This window comes from Tiliqua scincoides, chromosome 4 (assembly GCF_035046505.1).
Source record: "Tiliqua scincoides isolate rTilSci1 chromosome 4, rTilSci1.hap2, whole genome shotgun sequence".
NCBI lineage: Eukaryota > Metazoa > Chordata > Lepidosauria > Squamata > Scincidae > Tiliqua > Tiliqua scincoides.
In genome coordinates, this window is record NC_089824.1 from 39,293,756 (window position 1) to 39,318,539 (window position 24,784).

The window sequence follows — 24,784 nt, forward strand, 5'->3', positions numbered from 1 at the left end:
CTACAAGAGAAGATGCAGGTAAAAGGGCAGACTACTGTCCTCTGGAAAAAATAACTTGTGATGGGAGTTCTCAAGTCAGTGAAGGTATAGAACAGGTACCATGCAGATACAGGCAAAGTGGAAAATATTGGGGGCGAGGAGTAAATATTCTGCAAGTCTTTTGATTGGAAGTACTTCCAGTAGCAGGCTTGCCATTGAACACAAGGGGCAAATGCCCTGGGTGTGGAGCCTTGCGCACCACTAGGACTGCGAAGGAAGCCTCCTGAGGTTCCCAATGCGGTCGGAAACTGCTTTTGGTTTTCCGGAAGCACAGTTTAAGACCATGTGGAAGTTTCAGAATGCTTCCCTAGTTGATCCTGGTATCGCACAAGGCTCCATCGCAATCCAGGTAGGTGGGGTGCCGGCTTACAGAAAGGTGGTGATCCATAGTGGACCTGGGTTCTGGGGCACCGTGGGAGCATGTTCACCACTGAGTACTCCCTGCACCTATAGCAGAGAGTCAGCAAGCAGAATTTTTCCCAGCATGGAAGTCCATCATCAGCTGAATGAGATTCTGTTTGGATTTTTTCCTAATCTTCTCTGTAAGGTGATGGAAAGAGTAATATCCTATGTGAACAACAAGGCAAGTAGCTTAATGAACTGTAAAGCATATATTAATAAGTCAAAAGGCAGACAATCCTAAACTCCAGCCATACTTGGATTACAAAGACCCGCACCATTTAATAAATTTTAAATAGTAAATATTTGTTAGTTTAGCCATCTAAATACTGAATGCGCTTGATTTACTCTCGCATTTAGCTGAAAACTGGACTCTTCACAACTTTATAATTCTCTCAGGTTGTTTCTTTAGGTTCATTTCCTATCAGGTTTATCTCCATAAATTACATGCCAGGATAAGCCAGCAGTTAATAGATAGAACACTACTATGCATGTTGAAAGTTAAGCCCTACTGACTTCGATGGAACCTATTCCTAAATAAATGTTCATAGGATCAGTATCGTAGCTAAGGGTGGATGGAGGGGGTACATTGACCCAGGTACCATGCCTTGAGGAGGTGTCTTAAGAGGCACTTTTCACAAAACCACCTTTCAGAGGCCTCTAAGACACCCCCTCAAGGTACTCAGTGTATGAGTATTCAGTGTATGGGGTATGCTAAAAATAGGGGGGTGTTATAGAGGGTATGGGGGGGCTTATAAAAATTTTTGTACCTCCAAGTGCCTGATGCCTTAACTACAACACTGCACAGGATCACAACAATAGCCTCTTTTTCTAAGAAATCAATACACATTTATTTATTATAAAACTACAGAACAGTGTAATAAACAATATGTAAAACACTTTTCATATCTACTATGCAAATACATTTTCTAGTTTATCTTCACAAATTTTTAGCACAATTGAACTTCCAAGGTCCATAGCTGGCAGCAGAGATCAACCTCACACTGTCTTCCAGCCATATTCTTGTATGTGGAAATCCACTAATTTTTTCATTCTGTTTTATTACAGAATATTCCATTCTGTAATATTTTTGAATATACAAGGCATGAGCCACTATTTTGAATATACAAGGCATGAGCCACTTGAATATATAAGGCATGAATATACAAGGCATTGAGCCACTATTAAGGAAATACACATTGACAGATTTTGGTGGAAGAAGATGTAAGCATACACTTAGTTCTCCGCAATCCTAGCTCGTCCTTGGGCTGGCACAAGTCACTTGCGCCGGTCCAGAAGGATCGCAAACGTGCCATAAAGTACATTTGTGCCTCCTCTACAGTTGGCCAGGCCGGTGCAGGGATGCACATCAGCCTGCAGAGGTTGAATCCAGCCTCCACGTCTACTCTGACAGGGAGCCTTGCATTTGCCGAGCTCAGCCAATGCAAGGCTCTGGGGTGGGTGGGGAGGAGACGGGAGGGAGGTGTTCCGAGGTGAACAGAGGCTGGTCCCGGAGTGGGTGGATGGGAAGCAGGAAGCAGGGCTGGGACCTGGCAGATATGCCAGATCCTAACCCGCATTCCCAAGCAGTGCAACAGCTGCAAGCCACTCTGCTCTCGTCTGACTTATGCCACCTCCAGAGGTGGCACAAGTCCAAGAAGACCCATTGGGGCTGCAGTAGATTTCCTAGGAGTAAGGGAAAGAGTTTTCCCTTGCCTTTGGCTGGGCCACTTTGGGCCCCTATCTTGTGCTGGATACAGCGCAGATCTCCTGGCCTGCCTTTTCCAGCACAAGATAGGATTGTGTTGCACGTCTATGAGGGACCAATCCTATCTTTCTAGTGATGATGCAGCCTTATCAACAGGGTGTGTGCTGCATCCTGCAGTGGGAGGAGGATCTGGGGAGCTAAGCTCCGCAGGATCCAGGGCGCTTGTGCAGTGCTGCATGCCCTACATGAGCACCTTTACTCTACTGCAGAACTTTTGGTCGGCGGTAAAGTGAGTAGCCCCATTGCGGGGCTGCTTACCTTACTCCGGGGAAGGGGGCGAATGTCCCCTTCTCCCGAGCAGCCTCCTGTGGTAGCGCGGGAGGCACAGGATTCAGCAGCAGCCCTTTTCAGTGCCGCCGAGCCTGGGCACTCCGGGCGGCTCAGGATTGGACTGTTAGCCTCCTTTAATGTCTCTGCCATTGTAGCTCCTGCAGGGTTTGAGGTGATGCAATATCCTTGTGTCATGAGTGTGATGCATCATTGGTTCACCTTCCCATGGCTGGCAGTGGTGACTGTCACTGTAGTACTCAAACCTAGGAACTGGTGGAGGGGCATCATCCCAGCGATGGCCACTCACTAGACCTGTGCCTGCCCCCACCCTCTGCTTGTTTCAACTTGGTGGCACTTCTCTGGCCAGCAGATTTGAGGATCCATAAGTGCAATTGTTGGCTTCTTACAAGTTGGTCCAATGTTGGGCTGACATGAGGTCAACATCACATTGACATCAGGCTGCCACTCCATGATTGGTGGACTGTGTCAAGGTTTCTATGGATGCTGATGGCATTACTGAGAATGCTGTACCATAATGGAGTGGCCTGGGCTCTTGTTTTCCCTTCCAACTTTGCGCTCGTTGGGTTTAGGATACAATGAAAGTCCATGCAACTTCAGCATAGGATTTCACTGTAACTAACCAATCCCTGGACACACTAATGTCATATTAGGGTTGACTTCTGCTTGACCAATCAATATCTCAAGTAGACAGTCAAGAAGAACATGTGGTGTTGAGCACCCAACTAATGAAATGAGCAACCTGTCAAAAATGCAGTGAAGGTTACAGTTTATAATATGGTTAACATTAAAATATATTAGCTTCTGTAAAAACTTAGAATTGAATTAATAAAATCATACAGAAAACAAACAAACCATTATTAAATTCAAACTTCTTTTTGTGGCTTTTACTAAGTACTTCCATGTTACATGGAAAAGAACTTAACCACTGTCTCACAATAAATCCAGTATCACTATATCCCAACAATACAACCATTACTAAAACTCATTACAATGTGCTAATTAAAATCATGGCATAAACAATCTTGAATATATATTATAAACGTACTTCAAGTGCATACCTTGAAGTATGCATTCAAAGTATACTTAACCTACCAAAGTTACTGTACCAAAATGAACGGGATAAAATGAAAGAGAACCAAACAGCAGAAAAAAGTATCACAAGCACTAAAAAAAAATTATAATCACACTTCTCTCTTCTGTCAGTGGTTTTCAAACCATTCATCTTCAGGGAACCTTTCAACACTGACACACAAGGAATTATTACTTGTTTCAGAAGATTTCAGGTCCTAGGGTGTACAGTGAATTCATGCTCAGTCTCAACTAAGACAGCACCCACATGATAGTCTACTGCAGCGGTTCATAAACTGGTGGGTCGCAACCCACCAGCCCCCACCCAAGCCTGTCTGTGGCCCCTTAAGGGGTAGGAAGGCAGCAATGCAATCACTAGGATTATGCCACTGCCAGGGAAGAAAGGTTTTTTAAAACTTACTTCTCGAGGTGCTGGCCTCTGAGGGTATAGGCAGCCAATGGATGCCTTTGCAGGGCTCCCCAAGCCTCAGAATGATTAACAATAGAGATAGTGATCCACTTCTGGATTCACAATTACAAACCAGAAGAGGGTTGCAATATCCATTTTTAGTCATTGTGAGGCTTGGGGAGCCCTACAGAGACATCTATGAGGTCCCGAAACACCCCCAGGAGGCCAGCAATACAGAGAATATGTTTTTAAAAAAACTCTTCCCCCAGCAGTGGCACAATCCTAGCGATTGCGTTGCTGCCTTTACTCTTTCCCCACAATTACTTATGTGGTTCCTAACTTCCCTGTAGGTGTTTGGGTCTACTGCAACTCAAGGAGGTGGGCAAGTTGCTTTTCTGTAGTGTTAGGAAAGCTGTCTCTGAGGAAAGTTTGCCTCCCATTACTGATATTCTCAATTTTTTTAAAAAAACCCTGACAGGTCTCCAAGGAACAACAAAGTTTTCCAGAACACAATTTAAATGACACTGCTCAGTGTGAATGCTGCACACTTAATTATCATATTCCCTTTTCATATTAGCCTGACATTTGCTAGATATTCGTAGGCTAGGTTTACCCACTAATTTTTAGAATCTAACAACATCAATTAAGTCTTTTAATTTGCAAAGATAAAACGAGGGATGCACATGAATGCTACCAACTGCAAATTTATATACTGCTTTTAGAAAAATAAGCACACCATATTCCTTGAGCAGCGGCCAAGGTTAGGTAAGCAGCTGACAGCGTGGAAACAAATCATTTGAATGAAGAAGCAAGTACAATGAAGGCTATATGATGTTATGCAAGGGCTAACATTGGTGCAAAACTGTGGAAAAATGGGTATCTTCCTAAACGAAAGATGGCAACCCAATTTAGTTGTGATAGAGGAGAGAAAATATGCATTCCAGTTTTGGAAATGTTTGGATTATTTTGCTATGGTCTATTTTTTCAGCTCATATATTTGTCTGAAGGAGCACCCACTTTAAAAAAATTAGAATTACCACATCATCTAAATCAGGTATGTCAAACATAATGCACAGGGGCTAGATGCGGTCCATGGAAGCTCTTTATCTAGCCCTTGGGCTTTCCCAGCACCACCACCAGCTCTGTTGCTGAGCTGTGCTGAAGTGTCGCTGCTGAAAGGGCAGTCTGTGTGATAATTGGGCTTTCCAATATGTTGAAAATATGATCAAGATTTGCATATTTTCTCTTCTGTCATTTGTAGCTAATGAGTTCCTAAGTGAGAAAAAGTACTTCTGGTCTATTTGCTGAATGACATAACTTCCTGCTTAATGACATCACCTTCTGGCCCTCAGTAGGCACCATGAATGTTATTTGGCCTGCTGTTTGAAACAAGTTTGACACGCTGATCTAAAAAGCCTGAAATCTAACACTCTTTGTCCTTTTTTCATTGGGATGCTGTTCTCTGACACAAAGCTTTACTTGCGTGGAAATGAGATTGCCATGTCCCCAAGTGATACAAAAATCATCCATAGGATACAGCCACACTGGGAGTGGTGGTGCATAAGATTGTGCTATTAGTTTATCTTTTATTTTTTTTACTTGGTTATACATACAAGATACACACACATCCCATCAAGTGAGAAAAATGAAAGTGTGTAGAATGAGGTTCACATTTCTTTAAAAATTAGCAGATATTAAAGGACCAAGCCTCCTCTTCCAAGATTTTTTAAACATACCCATGCTTAATCACAGATGTGAACATAATTTGGGAGGAGAGTACAAATTGCTAATGCTGTGTCTTTATGCTTTCAACAGAATATTAAATCACCATAAGAGAAATAACTTTTTAATTACCCAACAGTTCCATTGCATCATCTTCATTGTCAATATCTTCTTCTGTTACAGATGGGGCTGTGCTTTGTATAGAATCAAATGAATCCTGTGAAAGCATAGCAGCTAGTAGTTTTTTATGCTGTTGTTGCTGCTGTTTCAATCCTTTAGTCTTTGGTTCCATCTTTAAGCTATAAAAGAAAGAATTGCCTCCTTGATTAGTTGATTACTCCATAAATAGTTCATAGTCTGTTTATTTTAGATTATTTATACCCAGGGAAAACAATATTTTAGCCCAATCCAGATAGGGAGAAGTACATATGGACAGTACATATATCTCCTGTTGAACTGGAAATCATATTCAAGAACATACCGCTTCTGAACATATCCAGTAAACACCAACAGACCTCTCCTGCATTTATCTAATCAACACATCCAGAAAATTTATTTCAAATCATTTATGCCCTACTTTCAACACAGGTAATCAAAGTGGTTTATTTGGGCTAAGCACATGATTCCCATCATCGGAAACACAAGTACAATTTCAACCAAAAAAAATGGGCTGTATCACCTCTGATCACTTGTGTGGGGTAGAGTGTCTAACTTTACTATCAGTCCGGCAGGCAAGTGCAGGCAGCACATGAATAGCGGCGAGTGGCGGAGCTCCGATGCTCCACCAGTGCTAGCCCAGCACCGATCAGTACTGGGCTAGCACCAGCGCTCTACTGGTGCTAGGGCCCGCAAACGTGCCTTACTAAACTCTTTAGGATTGGGCCCTTACTCATTTCATTAGGTAGGCTTATAAAATGTTCAGCGTTCATTATTTAGCAAACACAATACAAGGACAAACAAAGTGCTACAGATTTAAGGCACAACCAGTTGTCAATGTGCAGAAGATTCCAGTAGGCCACAACAGAGCCTTTTTTTCTCATCTCTCTGTTCAAATGCATATACAGGAACATACCTGGGCAGTGCAATAGGATATCAGGAGACATGGAAGCTCTGTACATGCCATATCTCCATCTAATCCTAACTTCTGCCCGAGGTAAAATACTTAAGTTTGGAGCATAAGGAGAGTCAAGGAGAGCCATGTAAATCGCTGCATCAGCTAGAAACAGGTTGTTGCAACTGAATACCAATAAGGGGAAAACTCCAGTGGCTCTGTCTCTACTCAAGTTCTTCAGAACAGCAACAAATCTTACCTTCCTCCAGGACTGCTGCTGTCTTCACTATCCCATTGTTCTGTTTTGCTTCTTGGTACTGGAGGTTGCAGCATTTCAGCAGCTAATGGATCGGCATCATTCTCTTCACGGCCAACCCACTCACCAACAACACGGGGTCGTAGAAGAGGAGCGTTAAAGGCTGCTGCATCCTAAAAAGGGAAAAAAATTACTCCTGACTATTTGTGGCAATATGACAGAAGGAGGGATAGAAACAAACACATACCATTTTATCTGTAATGAGAAAAATAATTTTGTGACTGGAAAAATAATTTCATGACTGAAATCTTTACAGTTTTGAGCAGTCTAACAAAGTATTTAACTGTTTTTCTCACTTTTAAGCATATGTGTAGGCACTGCAATGTGACTGGCATTGAAGACAGAAATAAAAATGAAGTTAACTGCTCTGATGTCACTCTTTAGTGTTATACCTGCCCCCTGCTGATGGGCCACCATGGCTTAGACTGTGAGCTGGAGTTTGAATGATCTTTCTACAGCTTCATGGATGGGCCAGTCCTGCCTGTGCAAACAACTGTGAACTGGATACAATTCAATGAACAGCTTTCTCTGTGTTATGTATTACTGGACAAGAACTTGAATCAGCAGTTACTGATGACTACAGAAGAGCAAAAATTGTTTTTTAAATCAATTGTAAGAATGCAGAGTAATGAAATTATATAAAAATTGAAAAGTTTGCTGCTTACAGAGAAGAGGCATAAGAAATTGTGATTTTGGCCTTCCTCTTCCAACATTCTTTGTTAGTTGTTGAATGACTTGAGACATTACATTACTATGACAGCTCAATGCTAACAATCAGAGAATTAACATCACTTAGCATGTAGGTATACATGCTCTTCCCAAAGCTGAACTTTCACAACACTTCAATTATATTGGTAATGATTTATAAATATTTATATTTTATCATCAAGGAAAACACACTGTACAGAAAAAGAAAACCAGGTAGACTAGCTTTAGGAACATTAACATTTTAATGCTCTTCCTACATCAGTGTTCAAGAATGCTTTATTCCAACAACTGTAGCTGACATCTTTCTTCTGGGGTATAGAAAAATGTGTGTTTCCATATATATAAAGGTGTGCTCCACGTAACAATGGAGATACGTTCTCTGACCGCCAGGGATATGTTCTTCAATTCCTATTACACAGGCCTACAAAACTGAGGGTCAGAAAAGTTTTTCCCAAACTTTATGGTGGTTTGATATGAATTTGGGGTGCCGATTCAAAAAATGGCATCCGTTTTGCCCTATCACATCTAGTTTTCGAGATACAATATAGCCTCATTAGTGAATGGTTCAAGCAGCTTCCTCATGAAGAAGCCATGGTGTAGCTTCCTCATGAGGAAGCTGCTTGAACCATTCACTAAAGAGGCTATGCCGTGTCTCCAAATCTAGGTGTGATAGGGCAAAACGGATGCCATTTTTAAAATCGGCACCCCAAATATACCCAGGAATTGGTGTAACGTTTATGGAAGCAAAATGTGTATTGACCTGTGTTATTATGCGATAAGGTTATCAAGAGAACATTCAGTTCAATCTAGTGCCTTTGTTGTGTAAACAGACACTCCCTGCCAGAAACTAGATGGCTGCACAGGCTACTGGAGATAGATTGTCTCTTTGCGTTAAGAGCTTCTTTATTGTGGAAACCAGTGGTTTTCAGACTGGGGCGTTGTGACACCCCAGCCTTAGGGCCCTGGCTTCTTTCCCCTTAAGGGACGGGTGCAGTGAGGAACCTAGGATCGCGCCACTCAGTAGGGCTGCAGGGACTGGGTTGCACTCACCAGTCCCTGCAGCAGCCTTTTGGAGGTGTGCAGAGCCTTGCCTGAGCGTCTGCAAGGCTCCCCAGGTCATCAGAAGTGAAAGTGGAGCGATCACGCTCCACTTCCGCAAAACTGGAAGTGGAGAACGATTGCTCCACTTTCACTTCTGACTAGCTTCTGAAAACAAAACCACCTTAATGAGACCTCATTCAGGGCTGCTTGTGTTCAAATTCTGAGACTTGAATGACACAACAAATTAATTTTCTAGGTAGAAAAGAGCTCTCACCTTATCAAGCTCATCGGTAATTGCAATGCCTAAAAATAAAGCAAAAACAAGATTAAAGTATATTTAAAGAGTAAATATGGGTTTTAAAGATGCATCTGAAAAAATGTTCACACAATGTTTGAACTAACAGCCAAATTTCAACTCCCTATGTGGCACTGCAATGGTACCAACATGGCTGCCGCTGTTTCCCGAGGGGGCGTTTCAGCATGTTGAGGTCTCCTTTGGGAAAGGGAATATTTGTTCCCTTGACCCAAGAGAAGCCCCAGCAGTTGCCATGGCTCAACTCAGACTTGTGGCAGCTCTATAGCTGGCATAAGTCTGTGCTGATCCAAGAAGGTGGCTCGGGCCCAGTAAATAGGGTTAGGATTTGGTTTCCAAACCTGCCCCCCTCCCAGGCCTGATCCACCCTCCTCCTCACCCGTCTCCACCCTGTTTTGTCCACATCCACTCTGTTCAACGCCCTCCCCATTTCCTCACCCCCTGTGTGTCCTCGCCTGCACTAGCAGGCGTCCAGTGTCCATCTTCCCGTGGGCCCAGCTGCTTGTTGCTTGTGCTGGCAGCCAGGCTACATACACTGGCACACTCATGTTTGTACCAGCCCTAAAGTCATTTACGCTGGAGGATCACACATTCCACAAGCCAAACAGCCCTTAGGATTCAGCCGTAAGACAGTCTGTTCAATTAATACAAGTGACTAGACAATGTTCTGAATGTTTCAATGCCTATTAATCCAAATGAGTTTCTATGTAATAATGGTATTACAGAATTCTATACAGATAATAATTAGATTAGCTTCTATTTACATTTTCCAAAAGAAAGACTACTGGGTTGTATCCTCAGAATTACATATGTAGAATCCATATGGCATGTGTAAAACAGGCTAGAAATAGATGTTTGGATTGTATTTTCATAAAAGCTTTTCAAAACTCCCTACATATTAATGAATTTCTCAATCTGGATGACTTTTTATTGAATTCTGTGCTGAAAAACAGTTTAGTGTAGTACAGAGTACAGTAATTAACATTTTATGACCAAATCAATAAGAAAAACAAAATGCTATTAACAGAATCCTTTTTCCCACTTGGCATTTACAAAGTACATACATATTGAACAAAATACACTTTGCTAACAGCCGTTTATCTGTTTTTAAACCTGTAGGGATTAATATAGCAACAGAACTACATCCCTCTATTTCTAGTTGTGTGGGTGTTTACATGAGATAGAAAATAGCACTAAACTGTGAAGACCTAATTTAGCTCACTCAGATGCCTGCTTGACAGAGCTAAGAGAGAACAATTGCCTCAACCTATCCCAATTTTATATATATACACACAAGATTTTTCCAGAACATAGTATTTGCTCTTTTACTAATTGCATTATGCCAGTATTATCATTAGCTTTTATCTTTCCTATCTGCCATTCATTTCTTGAAAAAATGTTAATATTCAACACCCCATCAAAATCATCAGTATTGGCGGTGAACAGTGCATCGCCCAGGACATATTCCTTGGAATGCCCCTTTCAGCTCTTACCAACCTGAGGTAGCTCTCCATGCTGGTCAAAATCTGCCTTCTTCAGGTCTAGTTTCAACCAATACAAGGTGTCAGATTTGAGAATCTCAAATGATAATCTTACAGCCCAATCCAATTAGGCCTTTATGACAGCATATCTTGCCATTCACTGTAATAAAGACTGCAACTGTGCCATAAATGGCACACTACTGATGTACATTGAAGCCACCAGAACAAACGGACAACAGTTCTACCTGCCCATCACCAACTGACCCAGCCTGCATCACAGCAGCTAAGGTAGCAGCATGGGTGGATCAAGAGGTGTTCAGGGCGAGGAGGGGGAGAGTCTCTTTGGGGGTGGATCTTGGTGGCAACAGCAAGCACTGGGATCCTATCCCAATTTTTCCAGCCTGAGGCATCCCCTGCCTCTCCTTGGACTTATGCCAGCAAAAAAGCTGGTGGGACTCCAAAGTGAATAACTGACAATTAGGTGGCCTACCAGGAGGTAAGTAAAAATATTTTGTTTACCTCTCAGAGGCTGTCTGATCACCCACCCCACCACAGCATGCAGCACAAGCTCCATCTTGTGTGGTTGCATGGTGGAAGATGGAGGGGTGTAGGATTGGGCAACTTGTTTGTATGAGGTTGGCATTTTGACCAAGTTGAAGCATTCAGATGCAGAAGTCAAGACCAGAAGAATGCCCTATTCTTTTCCAGAGACCTACTTAACATAAGAACATAAGAACATAAGAACAGCCCCACTGGATCAGGCCATAGGCCCATCTAGTCCAGCTTCCTGTATCTCACAGCGGCCCACCAAATGCCCCAGGGAGCACACCAGATAACAAGAGACCTCATCCTGGTGCTCTCCCCTACATCTGGCATTCTGACTTAACCCATTCCTAAAACCAGGAGGTTGTGCATACACATCATGGCTTGTACCCCATAATGGATTTTTCCTCCAGAAACTCGTCCAATCCCCTTTTAAAGGCATCTAGGCTAGACGCCAGCACCACATCCTGTGGCAAGGAGTTCCACAGACCGACCACGCGCTGAGTAAAGAAATATTTTCTCTTGTCTGTCCTAACCCGCCCAACACTCAATTTTAGTGGATGTCCCCTGGTTCTGGTATTATGTGAGAGTGTAAAGAGCATCTCCCTATCCACTCTGTCCATCCCCTGCATAATTTTGTATGTCTCAATCATGTCCCCCCTCAAGCGTCTCTTTTCTAGGCTGAAGAGGCCCAAACGCCGTAGCCTTTCCTCATAAGGAAGGTGCCCCAGCCCCGTAATCATCTTAGTCGCTCTCTTTTGCACCTTTTCCATTTCCACTATGTCTTTTTTGAGATGCGGCGACCAGAACTGGACACAATACTCCAGGTGTGGCCTTACCATAGATTTGTACAACGGCATTATAATATTAGCCGTTTTGTTCTCAATACCCTTCCTAATGATCCCAAGCATAGAATTGGCCTTCTTCACTGCCACCGCACATTGGGTCGACACTTTCATCGACCTGTCCACCACCACCCCAAGATCTCTCTCCTGATCTGTCACAGACAGCTCAGAACCCATCAGCCTATATCTAAAGTTTTGATTTTTTGCCCCAATGTGCATGACTTTACACTTACTGACATTGAAGCGCATCTGCCATTTTGCTGCCCATTCTGCCAGTCTGGAGAGATCCTTCTGGAGCTCCTCACAATCACTTCTGGTCTTTACCACTCGGAAAAGTTTGGTGTCATCTGCAAACTTAGCCACTTCACTGCTCAACCCTGTCTCCAGGTCATTTATGAAGAGGTTGAAAAGCACCGGTCCCAGGACAGATCCTTGGGGCACACCGCTTTTCACCTCTCTCCATTGTGAAAATTGCCCATTGACACCCACTCTCTGCTTCCTGGCCTCCAACCAGTTCTCAATCCACGAGAGGACCTGCCCTCTAATTCCCTGACTGTGGAGTTTTTTCAGTAGCCTTTGGTGAGGGACCGTGTCAAACGCCTTCTGAAAGTCCAGATATATAATGTCCACGGGTTCTCCCGCATCCACATGCCTGTTGACCTTTTCAAAGAATTCTATAAGGTTTGTGAGGCAAGACTTACCCTTACAGAAGCCATGCTGACTCTCCCTCAGCAAGGCCTGTTCGTCTATGTGTTTTGAGATCCTATCTTTGATGAGGCATTCCACCATCTTACCCGGTATAGATGTTAGGCTGACCGGCCTATAGTTTCCCGGGTCCCCCCTCTTTCCCTTTTTAAAAATAGGCGTGACATTTGCTATCCTCCAATCTTCTGGTACCGTGGCCGTTTTGAGGGACAAGTTGCATACCTTAGTCAAGAGATCTGCAACTTCATTCTTCAATTCCTTAATAACCCTTGGGTGTATGCCATCAGGGCCCGGTGACTTATTGATCTTTAATTTATCAATGAGGTCTGAAACATCTTCTCTTTTAACCTCTATCTGACTTAACTCCTCGGTTAGGAGGGGCCGTTCGGGCAGCGGTATCTGCCCGAGGTCTTCTGCCGTGAAGACAGATGCAAAGAACTCATTTAATTTCTCTGCCATCTCTAAGTCTCCTTTTATCTCCCCTTTCCCTCCCTCACCATCCAGAGGGCCAACCGCTTCTCTGGCGGGTTTCCTGCTTCTAACATATTTGAAGAAGCTTTTATTATTCCCCTTAATGTTGCTGGCCATGCGTTCCTCATAGTCTCGCTTGGCCTCCCCTATCACCTTCTTACATTTCTTTTGCCACAGTTTATGTTCCTTTTTATTCTCTTCATTAGGGCAAGACTTCCATTTACGGAAGGAAGCTTCCTTGCCCTTCACAGCCTCTCTAACTTGGCTGGTTAGCCATGCGGGCACCCTCCTGGATTTAGTGGAACCCTTCTTTCTTTGCGGTATACACCTCTGCTGGGCCTCTATTACTGTTGTTTTAAGCAGCCTCCATGCACTCTGGAGAAACTGGACTCTTTTTACCCTCCCTTTCAACCTCCTTCTAACCAGCCTCCTCATTTGAGGGAAGTCTGCCCGTCGGAAGTCAAGGGTTTTTGTTAGAGATTTGCCTGGTATTCTTCCCCCAACGTGCACGTCAAAACGGATCGCAGCATGATCACTGTTCCCCAATGGCTCAGTAACGTTTACATCTCTAACCAGGTCCTGCGTACCGCACAAAATTAAATCCAGAGTCACCTGTCCTGTGGTGGGCTCCGTGACTAGCTGATCTAAGCCACAGTCATTTAGCACGTCAAGAAATCCGGTTTCCTTATCGTGACCAGAACACAAATTGACCCAGTCAATATGAGGATAATTGAAGTCCCCCATGATTACAACCCTGTCCTTCCTTGTCACCTCCCTGATCTGTTTCCTCATTTCAAGGTCCCCATCAGATTTCTGGTCTGGAGGACGATAGCACACTCCCAGTATTACATCGCTGCTCAAGCCTGGTAATTTAACCCACAGAGATTCTACAGTGGAGTCGGACCCACCTTCAATCTCTACTTTGCTGGATTCTATCCCTTCCTTAACATAAAGGGCCACCCCACCTCCAACACGCCCCTGCCTGTCCCTCCTGTAGAGTTTATAGCCCGGGATTGCGGTATCCCACTGATTCTCCGCATTCCACCAGGTTTCCGTTATGCCCACTATGTCAATATTTTCCCTTGTCACCAGACATTCCAGTTCTCCCACCTTTGCTCGTAGACTTCGGGCATTCGCATAAAAGCATTTATACACGGAATGCCCCAGGATGGGCTGCTTATTCGCTCCTTTGTCCCCGCATCCTCTCATTGTGCCAAACTGTCTATCACATCCCATCTCCCTACCTTTCCCAATTTCTTCTCCTACCCTGCCTTTGTCTTGTTGTTCTCTAACCTCCCCATCCTCATCCCATAGGGATGAGGAGTCCCGAACCGGATGCCCCTCGGCTCCTGTCGGCCTTCCCCCAGGGATCAGTTTAAAAGCTGCTCTGCCACCTTTTTAATGTTATGCGCCAGCAGTCTGGTTCCATTCTGGTTCAAATGGAGCCCATCCCTCTTGTACAGGCCCCGCTTGTCCCAAAACGTTCCCCAGTGCCTAACGAATCTAAACCCCTCCTCTCTACACCACCGTCTCATCCACGCATTGAGACCCCTGATCTCCGCCTGCCTAGCTGGTCCTGCGCGTGGAACAGGTAGCACTTCAGAGAACGCTACCTTTGAGGTCCTGGCTTTCAGCTTCCTGCCTAAAAGCCTAAATTTGGCCTCCAGGACCTCCCAGCTACACTTGCCCACGTCGTTGGTGCCGACATGCACCACAGCCGCTACCTCTCCCCCAGCACTGTCTACTAGCCTGTCTAGACGAGAAGTGATGTCCGCAACCTTCGCACCAGGCAGGCAAGTCACCATGCGGTCCTCACATCCGTCGCAAACCCCCCTCTCTATGTTTCTAATAATTGAATCCCCCACTACAAGAAGCCCACGACCCCCCTCCCGCCGAGGAGTATCCCGAGTGCGCTCGGATACGGGCCCATCCCCTGGAGAAGGGATCCCCCCTAGGGGATTGTTTCCCTCCTCTCCAGGATGACGTCCTCCAGTCCCGAGACTTCCCACCCGGGCAGCCGAGGAGCTGCACGCCTGAGGTTGGGACGAAGCCTGATCGTCCCCAGAAGTCTCCCCACGGTCCTCCTCTGGCTGCCTGCGCTTCTCCAGGTCGGCCACCAAGGCTTCAAGGGAGCGGACGCGTTCCCTGAGAGCCTGGAGCTCCTTGCACCGAGGACACACCCATGACTTATGCCCCAGAGGCATATAGTCATACATGTGGCACTCGATGCAGAACACTGGATAGCCCCCACCCTGCTGCTGGCTGTCTGACTGCATAGCTTTTTTGTTGTTGTTGTTGTTGTTGTTGTTTTATTTAGGGGTCCTTTTAAAAACCGTACACTGGATAGCAGCCCTTTTCTCTAGGGAAGAGGAAGGGCAGTGTATGGGGCCCAGGCCTCCTCGCCCTGCTGCTGAACTCGCCCAGATGCTAAACTCTTGTGCCTTACCTGGCACTTGGTTCCCAGAGGCCACACGCGTCTGCAGAGAGCCTCACGCGATGGCCTGCCTAGCTTTATACTCCTGGCTGGCTCCTCCCCCCTCCTTCCTTCCTGATTGAAAGGGGGGCTGGCCTTCCCAGGTGAGTTTACAAAAGCTCAGGAAGGCAAATGGCTGCTGATGGGCGTGACCTACTCTGCAGGCTCCTGAATGGACTGCTTGGATTAGCCTAATGGGGCTCTTAATGGGTTGGGAATTGGCCCTTCCTAGGTCCTTTCCCTCCTAGTTCTGTTCTCTTAGGCTGGACTGTTTTTGTAACCTCAAGCTAGTTTTTATTTGGGTTTGTTTAATTATTTATTGCTCTCTAGATCCTGTGTCCCAATTTACTGACCTGTTTAGGTTATGTTCTAACTTAGATTAGGTTTAACCTGGGTTAAGTATAGGTTTAATTTAAACAAGTAGAAAACCTGCTTTTCACTTTATCCTCCTCCCTTCCTTCGATTAAGTGCTACCTTAGGTGCAGCTAACTTTCAATTTTGATTTAAATGCCTGACCCTTGGGTACTTACTCATGAGTAGGACGCTGCTCTTACTCACGAGTAGGACTCTGCTCCTGCTCAGAGTAGCCCTATGTACCTCCCTTAGGTGCTAACTTTCAATTTTGATTTAAGGTTGCTTTAAAGGTAAGGTTAAGGTTAGAAGACAGGGAGTTAGAAAGACAAAGCGTTAGAATGAGTACACTTACCTCCTCCTCCTGCTCCTCCTCCTCTCCTTCTCCAAAACTCAGAGGTCTCCTTGCCTTCTCCTCGCCCAGATGCTAAACTCTTGTGCCTTACCTGGCACTTAGTTCCCAGAGGCACTTGGTTCCCAGAGGCCACACGCGTCTGCAGAGCTAATCTTAACACCCCTATATTTCTGAAAATGCAGTGAGGAAGAGAGGCTGTGCATGAGGTAAGCCCCCACACCTACAAAGAAATCTACTGGACTTGCAAGGGATACACGTCAATGCATTTTTCTAAATAGCCAGCAGATGGACTTACAAAAAGATCCCATGGTTCTATTTGCTGAATAAAATTTTTAGTCTCTAGAGAGGGTATCAATTCTCTTTATCAGAATGGCTTAGGCTCAAGTGAGTAAAATAGCCGCATTTATCCAGCACTGGGTGATAAAATATTACTTTTGTATCATTTGGTTCAGGGTTGGTTTATTCTACACTCTAATGCAGTCTCTCCTAGTTTCAAAGGAGATCAACCATATAATGTAAGCTATCCACTGTATTGAAATGGTATTGCTGGAAGATATAGTGAAGCAAATATGTAGGATCAGAGGACTAATCTTCACTCTCTACTGGCTAAGACGGAACCCCTGTACAAGTATGGTCCAAAAACAATATTTTGCTAAAGAAAAGGAAGAATCTGCTCATCCTGCATATAAATAACATAATTCCTCTATCCTAGCGATATAAGCGCAATTGTGTTTTAACTGAAAGGGACCAACATGAACAAGCTTCAAGCTGCTGGGGCTAATCCAACATGGCCTCCTTTTCCCATTCCCCTACCCTTTTGCTGACCATTGGCTGGCGACAAATTATTCAAAAGCTCTTTTTTTTTTTTACTTTATTGGTTTTGGTTGGTCCTAAACAAAGCTTCACCTCACCTTAGATTGTAGATTTTTCTTATAACAGGCCAACACATGTTTTTCAGTGGCATCCATGATTCAAATTAACTAAAATGTAGGAATGCATGCATACCCCTTGTGTGTGTATTTACATATACGTTATCTCCCATGTCACTTGCTATTAATATTACATTGGTAGGAAGCAATTAATATTAATATAAAATTGGTAGGAAGCACAGCTGCAAGGATCCAATGGCTATTACAGAAACATACCACCGAGCAATACAACAATGTGAAAAAATAAAATATTACAAAAATGGAAAGTAGCACCTATGAACTACCTTTTGCAGCAAAGTTCAGATACTTTGCTGCATCTTTCTTAATCCAACACAAACCAATAAAGAGCCAGTTCTCTGGTACACATTTCAGAACAGATCTACATCACTGTATAACAGGGGTCTCCAAACCTTTTGGCCAGAGGGCCGCATCAAATATCTGGCACAGTGTTAAAGGCCAGAAAAAAAATTTAAATATAAAATATATGTAACTAAATCAGAGATGGAACTTAAATGAGTGAATAAATGAATGAATGAGCTCATTCATTCAACCTCTCTGGCCTCTCAGACCAGACGCAACCCTCCAGGCGCAACCAGAACACAGTTCCAGTCATGTTCGGTCAAGTGGGCCAGAGGCTTTCAGGGTTCAAGAGGCTGGCCGCGGGTTGGGATAGAGGCTCGCCGTGGGCCGCATCTGGCCCCCGGGCCGGGGTTTGGAGACCCCTGCTGTACAAAATAGGCCACCTGGTAAGACTTCAGACTGGTCTTATGCAAGGTAGCAATATTCAGTTACTTTTTAGACCAGATGGAGCATGACCAGCTCCCTGCGTAATACTTATTCCAAGACAGACATACAGGCAAGACAAATATTAAATGGAAGACATTTCAAGATGGCTGTATCCTCAATGTCATGTCGCTCTGGAACACTTAACAATTATGGTTCATGGGTTCGCCTTTCAAACTGTGATTCAAAGCACACTCACCTGAGAGTAGATTCCTATATAGGTAAAAGGATATATTTCAAAACACATGTGCTTTGGATCAAGATGTCATTTATATAATTGATGAAATTAACAGAATGGATTTCAATAAAAGCAATATCACTTAGCAACTGCTGCAAACTTCACTTTTTTCAGGGCACAATCCTAACCAACTTTCCAGCACTGGCATAGCTATGCCAGTGGGGCATGTGCTGCATCCTGCAGTTGAGTGGCAGTCATGGAAACCTCCTCAAAGTAAGGCAATGTTTGTTCCCTTACCTCAGAGTTGCATTGCCCTTATGTCAATGCTCGAAAATTGGTTAGGATTGTGGCCTTAGATAATTTTACCTTAACAATGTATTGGATTATATTTTAAAAAAAGAATTTGTCTTTCAGAGGTATATACATGCTAGTATGGCAGTGTCTAAATTGCCAGATGGAATGGGCTGCCCTGAGGTTGCTGGCTGTTGAGGGTGTCAAAGGGGCTGAACCTGGAGACACAGAAGGCTGGAGGAGTGAGCAGCCCCAGGAGCCACGATAAGTCATTTTCCTGAAATTTATACAATAGGAAAAGACTGATTTTATTTATTTACTTACTGAATTTCTACTCTGCTTTATCTCCCTAAGGGCATTCAAGGTGGTTTACAATATAAAATCTCAGTAAAAACCATAAAGTCACAATAAGAACACAGTAAAAGAACACAGTAAAAATAAGTCACAGTAAAAAAAAACAACTATAAACATTAAAAGTTTAAAGTTAATACTACTCAACAAGGCAGCATTAAAAGTATCACATTCAACCAAGAAAAAACTAATGAGCCAGCAGCAACAGTAAACAAAGGCAAGACCCACAGTATCTACCCCACATAAAAAAAACCCCACAATATTCAAAATTAAAAGTGACGTGGATTCAGCAGGCTGATCTAAATAACCATGTCTTTAGCCCCACCAGAAAGCCTCTATGGAGGGAACAGTTCGTAAGCTAAGAGGAAGGGAATTCCATAACTTTGGTGCCACTACTAAGAAGGTCCTATTCTTTGCCGCTGCCCCTCCCGCTTCCATAGGGGCAGGTGCACTTGTAAAACGGCCTTCTCCGATGACATGAGGGGACGGGCTGGATTGTACAGAAGTAGGCGAACCTGGCCCCAAGCCATATAGGGCTTTAAGGGTCAAGATCAGCACCTTGAATTGGGCCTGGAAATGAATGTGCAGTCAGTGCAACCACAGCAGTAGTGACCCAACAAAGTCAAATCAAATTCCTCTAGCAAGCACACAGGCTGCCGCATTCTGCTGCAGTTCCCAAACTGTCTTCAAGGGCGACCCCACATAGAGAAACTCAGGTGGATACAATAATAGTAAAAAATGTACATTTTATGATTAAATTACGAGGCATTCCTTTGTTTCCTGAAGCAGTCTACATCCTAGTTCTTGCAAAGCTCTTAGTGTGCTGCATTATTGTTTCTACCAAAAGGAAAAAACAAAAGCATAAAAAAGCATTATCATTGAAAATTATTGACTGAATTCAGCAACAATATTTTTCAGGCCTAATTCTGCCACAAACACTATGAAGTATATTTTAAATGAGTTTTTAGTTTCACTGACCTTAGGATCATAGGAACACTACCTTCAGTACAGTTGTTCCAGATTTGGGTTCTTCTTAAAGAAAAGAAGTCTCATGCCCTTCCAGTATATTTCTGACATGCAGCCAACATTCTGTATTAATCAACTTACTTCGAGAAAGACTCTCCAGGGCTTTGCCCAGCTTCTTACTTTCTTGAACAATATGATTTAATTCATCAAAATCATGATGCTCTGATTTTTTTCTCCAGTCCCATTTGGGGTGTTCTGCCGATCTTGGCACTAAGCAAAACAAAGCACAATTTTTTGCTTTATGTTATAAAAATCTATATAACAATACAAAAGGCACTCCTCTTGATACTATACAATATGAACACTCCTGATACTACTGAATTCCCTCTTATTCCTATTTTGCTGGATACAAATTGATAATTAAATATGTATTCGAAAATTCAAAAATCAAACTCAAGACTTTGTCTCTAGATTACAAACCTGTGTGTGAATTTGTTTTCTCTATTGATATATCAACACACAAGTCTATACAACTTGTTTGAATTGAGATAATTAAGAGAGCAGAAGTTAATTTAAGTTGCTAGGAAACTTAAAGCATGCAAAGAGGGTTACCAAGATACTGCCTAAGAGATTTGAAAGATTGGTATATGACAGCAAAGAATACTGAACAAAAGCCATCACTACAGAACAGTTCAGAGAACAAATAAGGGACTTGTGTATTTTAAGGACAGCATTCTTCATCAGATGCATAATGTCATTCTTATGCAATGGACTGAATTGGCAAGAGAAGCACGTAACTCCTCCCTGACCCTCATAGTTATATTAACTCTGTCATTCTAATAGCATAGGAAAAAATCTGTCTTATTCCTTATTGATTTGTCTCGTGCAGCATTGCTCACATTGACTGGCAATGGGTTTTCAGACATGGTCTTTCTTAGTCCTAACTAGAGGCTGGAACAGGAGTCTTCTGTGTGCAAAGTATGGGCTCTGTCTCTGAGCTATGACCCCATCCTAGAACAGCAGGGGTGTATGAGTAACACAGACCTTCAGTGCAATGTTGAACTTTGCTTGCAGTTTCAAGATGCATCACCTCCAACTGTCTACTACTGAGGATCACTTTGTCTTTCTAATCACAGACCAACTCTTTCCTATGGAGCTTAGATAGCATAAAAACACACAGACTAAAAAACTGGGTTAACCGTGGGATGGAGAGGAGCAACAATATGGCTGCACAGTCTGGGGGTTCTCATATTACTGTGGTTACTAGGTAAAGAACAGTGCAACTGCAGCTTGCCACCAGAATTAACAGAAGAATCTACCACACCAGAGCACAAGTCGATCTCACAGATAAATTGAGGGCAGATTTTGAGCCAAAAATCACATAATTTACTCTAATCCTTGGATAAGTAAGGGGATTAAACTTTGGGGGTGTCTGATTTTACCGAAAGCCAGATCCTGAAAAATAATTGGTAGTAAATAATACAGCCAGTAATTGTTACCTAAGAACTGTACAGTTTCTAATTTATTTAAAAGATAATAAAAGATCATAAGTTATATTTTTATTCATTAACTTCTTAAATTCTATTCTTCAGAACCTTTTTGTAAACACTATCAAAGTAAATGAAATGTAAAAAAAAACATACCAGTAGAACCATTAAATCAAATCCTTCTTTAAGGTGCCTGGTGCGTTAAGCCAGAGGCTCTACATGTAACACATAACTGGGAGTGTACAATTCAATTCACAGCTGAGAGACAAGCAATAAGGAATGAGTGTGAGCTAGTGCAGCTACACATAGTTGCAATTTACTCAGAAGTAGACCAATTGCTTTCCATTGGTGTTATTCTTACATAAAGGTGGGCTGAATTCTAGCCTCAGACTTTGTTTCAGATGCAAATGAGGATTACATCCTGGTGTTTGAAAAACCAGACCTCTGCCAAACATTTGCAAAATGGAATGAGAATGCAGAAGGGTCAGGTGTGATCCTGTCAAAGACAATGAGGTGTGCTTGATTTAAATCAGGGGTGCTCGCACTTTTTTGGCTCGAGAGCTACTTTGAAACCCAGCAAGGCCCGGAGATCTACCAGAGTTTTTTTTACAGTGTTCGCGCCATCATAACATATAACATTTATGTGTACAATGTATGTTGGTGTACCTTGAGCCCCACTGAGTATAACAGGACTTACTCCTGAGTAGACGTGCCTAGGATGAGGCTGCAATCCTAGCCACACTTACCTGGGAGTAAGCCCCATTGAGTACAATGGGCCTTACTCCCGGCATTTCCTCCCAGAGGCACCTGAAGGGGTGGGGGTAGGCACTCCGCGATCTACTCATTTTGCCTCGCGATCTACCGGTAGATCACGATCCACCTATTGAGCATCCCTGATTTAAATGGAAGTGTTGAGCCCTTGCTTACTTTTTTCTCAGAAGTAAAAATGCTAACTTTGGCTACAGCTTGCCCTGGAGCCTGGTTGCCCTGGAGACTAATTGCCCTGTAGACTGATTGAAAGGGGAAAAAGAATCTGAGCCTCACCACTGTTTTTGAAGAGCTTAACAAGGTGCTTATGCAGTACTGTGTGCCATTCCGCCCTTCTGTGTAATGGAATAGCCTGGAGAGAAGGAGGAGAGAACTTAGTGATAAAGTTCTACATTCTTCTCAGTTCTGCTCCTCAGTTCATGCTTCTCAGTTCTGATTAATAAATAAACCTTAGATTGTCTCCTTGCTTTACTGAAATTGGCAGAAAGCTCTCACTTTATAGGCAAGTATCTATGGTAGCTTTTGAAAACTTCATCCGGAGTTTTAGATATATGCCTCTATTCACAAGTTTCACATTTATTCTTGACATTCACCTCAATAGAAGGGGCATGAGTTTAACTGCTTATCACTGTAACACTGGAGTAATTTCTTAATGGAAGATATAAAATAATTCCTTACTAATACTATTGACCTTGACTTACTTTACATTCAGTCATTTATTAAAGTTAGTATGGCAGCTTATTAAATCTCCAATCATATTGCCTGAATTAGCATTATCTCTTCTTCCAGAGATGGATAATGTTCAGTATTCAAAGCAGGTAACTACGGTGCAGTAATTAGTTACTCTAGCTCAGGGGTGTCCAAAGTTTTTAGCAGGAGGGCCACATCATCTCTCTGACACTGTGTCAGGGAAAAATGAATTAATTTACATTTTAAATTTGAATAAATTTACATATGTTTACATAAATGAATATATTAAAGATGAACTTATATGAATGAATGAAGGTCTTGCAATAGCTCAAGGCCTATAAAAGGCCTTGCACAAAGCAAGGCTGGCCTTTCCTTTGCTGCTGCTACTGCATCACAGACAAGACAGACAATCACAGACAACAAGCAGTGGAGGGAGCCCTCATCCCACAGCTCACGCAAGAGGTCAAACAGTCGCCCTCTCGCTGAGAGCAGTTGCGTCAGGCCAGTGCGGGCTCCAACAAATCTCCGGAGGGCCAGAGACTCATTGGAGACTGGGGACTCCCTGAGGGCCGCATTGAGAGGCCTCAAGGGCCGCGAGTGGCCCCAGGGCCGTGGTTTGGGCACCCCTGCTCTAGCCGTTTCTGCTCTCTTAGCTCAGCTGAAGGGGTTCTTCTATAAGTGCCACCTTTGTCCCAAGTGAGAAGGGTGGTGGCTCAGGGGCACCACAACTATGGTGGCACCACAACTATGGAATGCCCTCTCAGAGGAACTGAAAACAACTCCCTCTCTCATGGCTTTTCGGTGAAGCCTCAAAACATTCCTGTTTCGTCAGGCATTTAGCTGCTGAGTGGATTCTTGCCCTCTGTATCTCTGATATACTGTGGTGACTTGACTACCTTCCTGGACTCATCAGTTCCCCATTGGCTCACTGACTTCTTTTCTTTTTTCCCTTAAAATTTTTCTGCTCTGTTTTGATATTGTCTTTCACCATACAATGTTAAAATTAACACTTTAATGCCTTATTTTTTTGCTCTGTTTTGATATTGTCTTTCACCATACGATATTAAAATTAATGCTTTAATGCCTTATTTGATGTTTTTTACTTGTTGTGACATTTTGCACTTGATTACAAAGCTCTGTAAGCCACCTTGGGCATTTGCTTCGGCATGGGAAAGACAGGGTACGTATGTATGAATAAATAAATATTTCATACCATGAGAGCCCGATCCTATCCTTCCTCCCCAATGCAGCTGTGCTGCTGAAGTGCATGCTACATCCTGCAGGGATGGCTATCCCAAAAGTCTTCTATAGGTAAAGAAACATTTGTAGGCCTCCAGCACCAGAACTGGTTTACTTGGACCTATGCAGGCAATTTCACTAGTGCAAGTCCAAGTAGACCCAGTAAGGCAGATCGAGGCCACGTAGCGGGATATATCAGTGGCATCACTGTCTCCAATACTGCCCCCTTCAACCCTTGATCCACCCCCCATTTCTCCCACTTCCCGCCTTCCACACTGAGTTACTTCCGATGGCAGTTTGTTTTTGCAACCACCATAAAGTGCTCTACACCACTGCAGTGCTAGTTCCAGCATTGTAAGTATGCCTTCAGATTAGGCAATGAGTTCACTTGTATAACATACACACTCTTTGTTTTTCCTCTATGTGAATATAGCTTTAAATGGTCTTTAGCTCCTATTATTCCCCCAAATGCTGTGCGTTATCTGCCTTTGTTGTAAAACCACCAAATGAGCACATCTGAATTATACAGCAGAATCAAAAGATGCATAAAGTAAGCAAATTAGCAGTAAAGATGCTAAACATGCTGTCCTCTCAGATGAACTGCAACCAAGCAAATGTCCAGATATCCAGCAGAGGGGCTTACAGGGAGTGGCAGACACAGATTGTTAAATGATTACCTACTTTGTGTGTACATAAGTGCAAATCAGATGCATTTCAGAAAAACAAATGAACAATACAAGTTTCATTGTAGAC

The 24,784-nt window shown here is 43.3% G+C and overlaps 1 protein-coding gene across 1 annotated transcript in view; it reads right to left on the minus strand.

The window, feature by feature from the left end:
* C4H8orf34 (chromosome 4 C8orf34 homolog) overlaps positions 1-24,784 on the minus strand; it is a 125,890-nt gene that overhangs the window by 72,343 nt on the left and 28,763 nt on the right. Inside the window, exons 4-7 of the mRNA XM_066624407.1 lie at positions 19,989-20,117; positions 9,087-9,115; positions 7,007-7,176; positions 5,829-5,995 (exon numbers count right to left, since the gene is read on the minus strand). Of these exons, the coding sequence (XP_066480504.1) occupies positions 5,829-5,995; positions 7,007-7,176; positions 9,087-9,115; positions 19,989-20,117 (495 nt within the window). The remainder of the gene's footprint in view (positions 1-5,828; positions 5,996-7,006; positions 7,177-9,086; positions 9,116-19,988; positions 20,118-24,784) is intronic.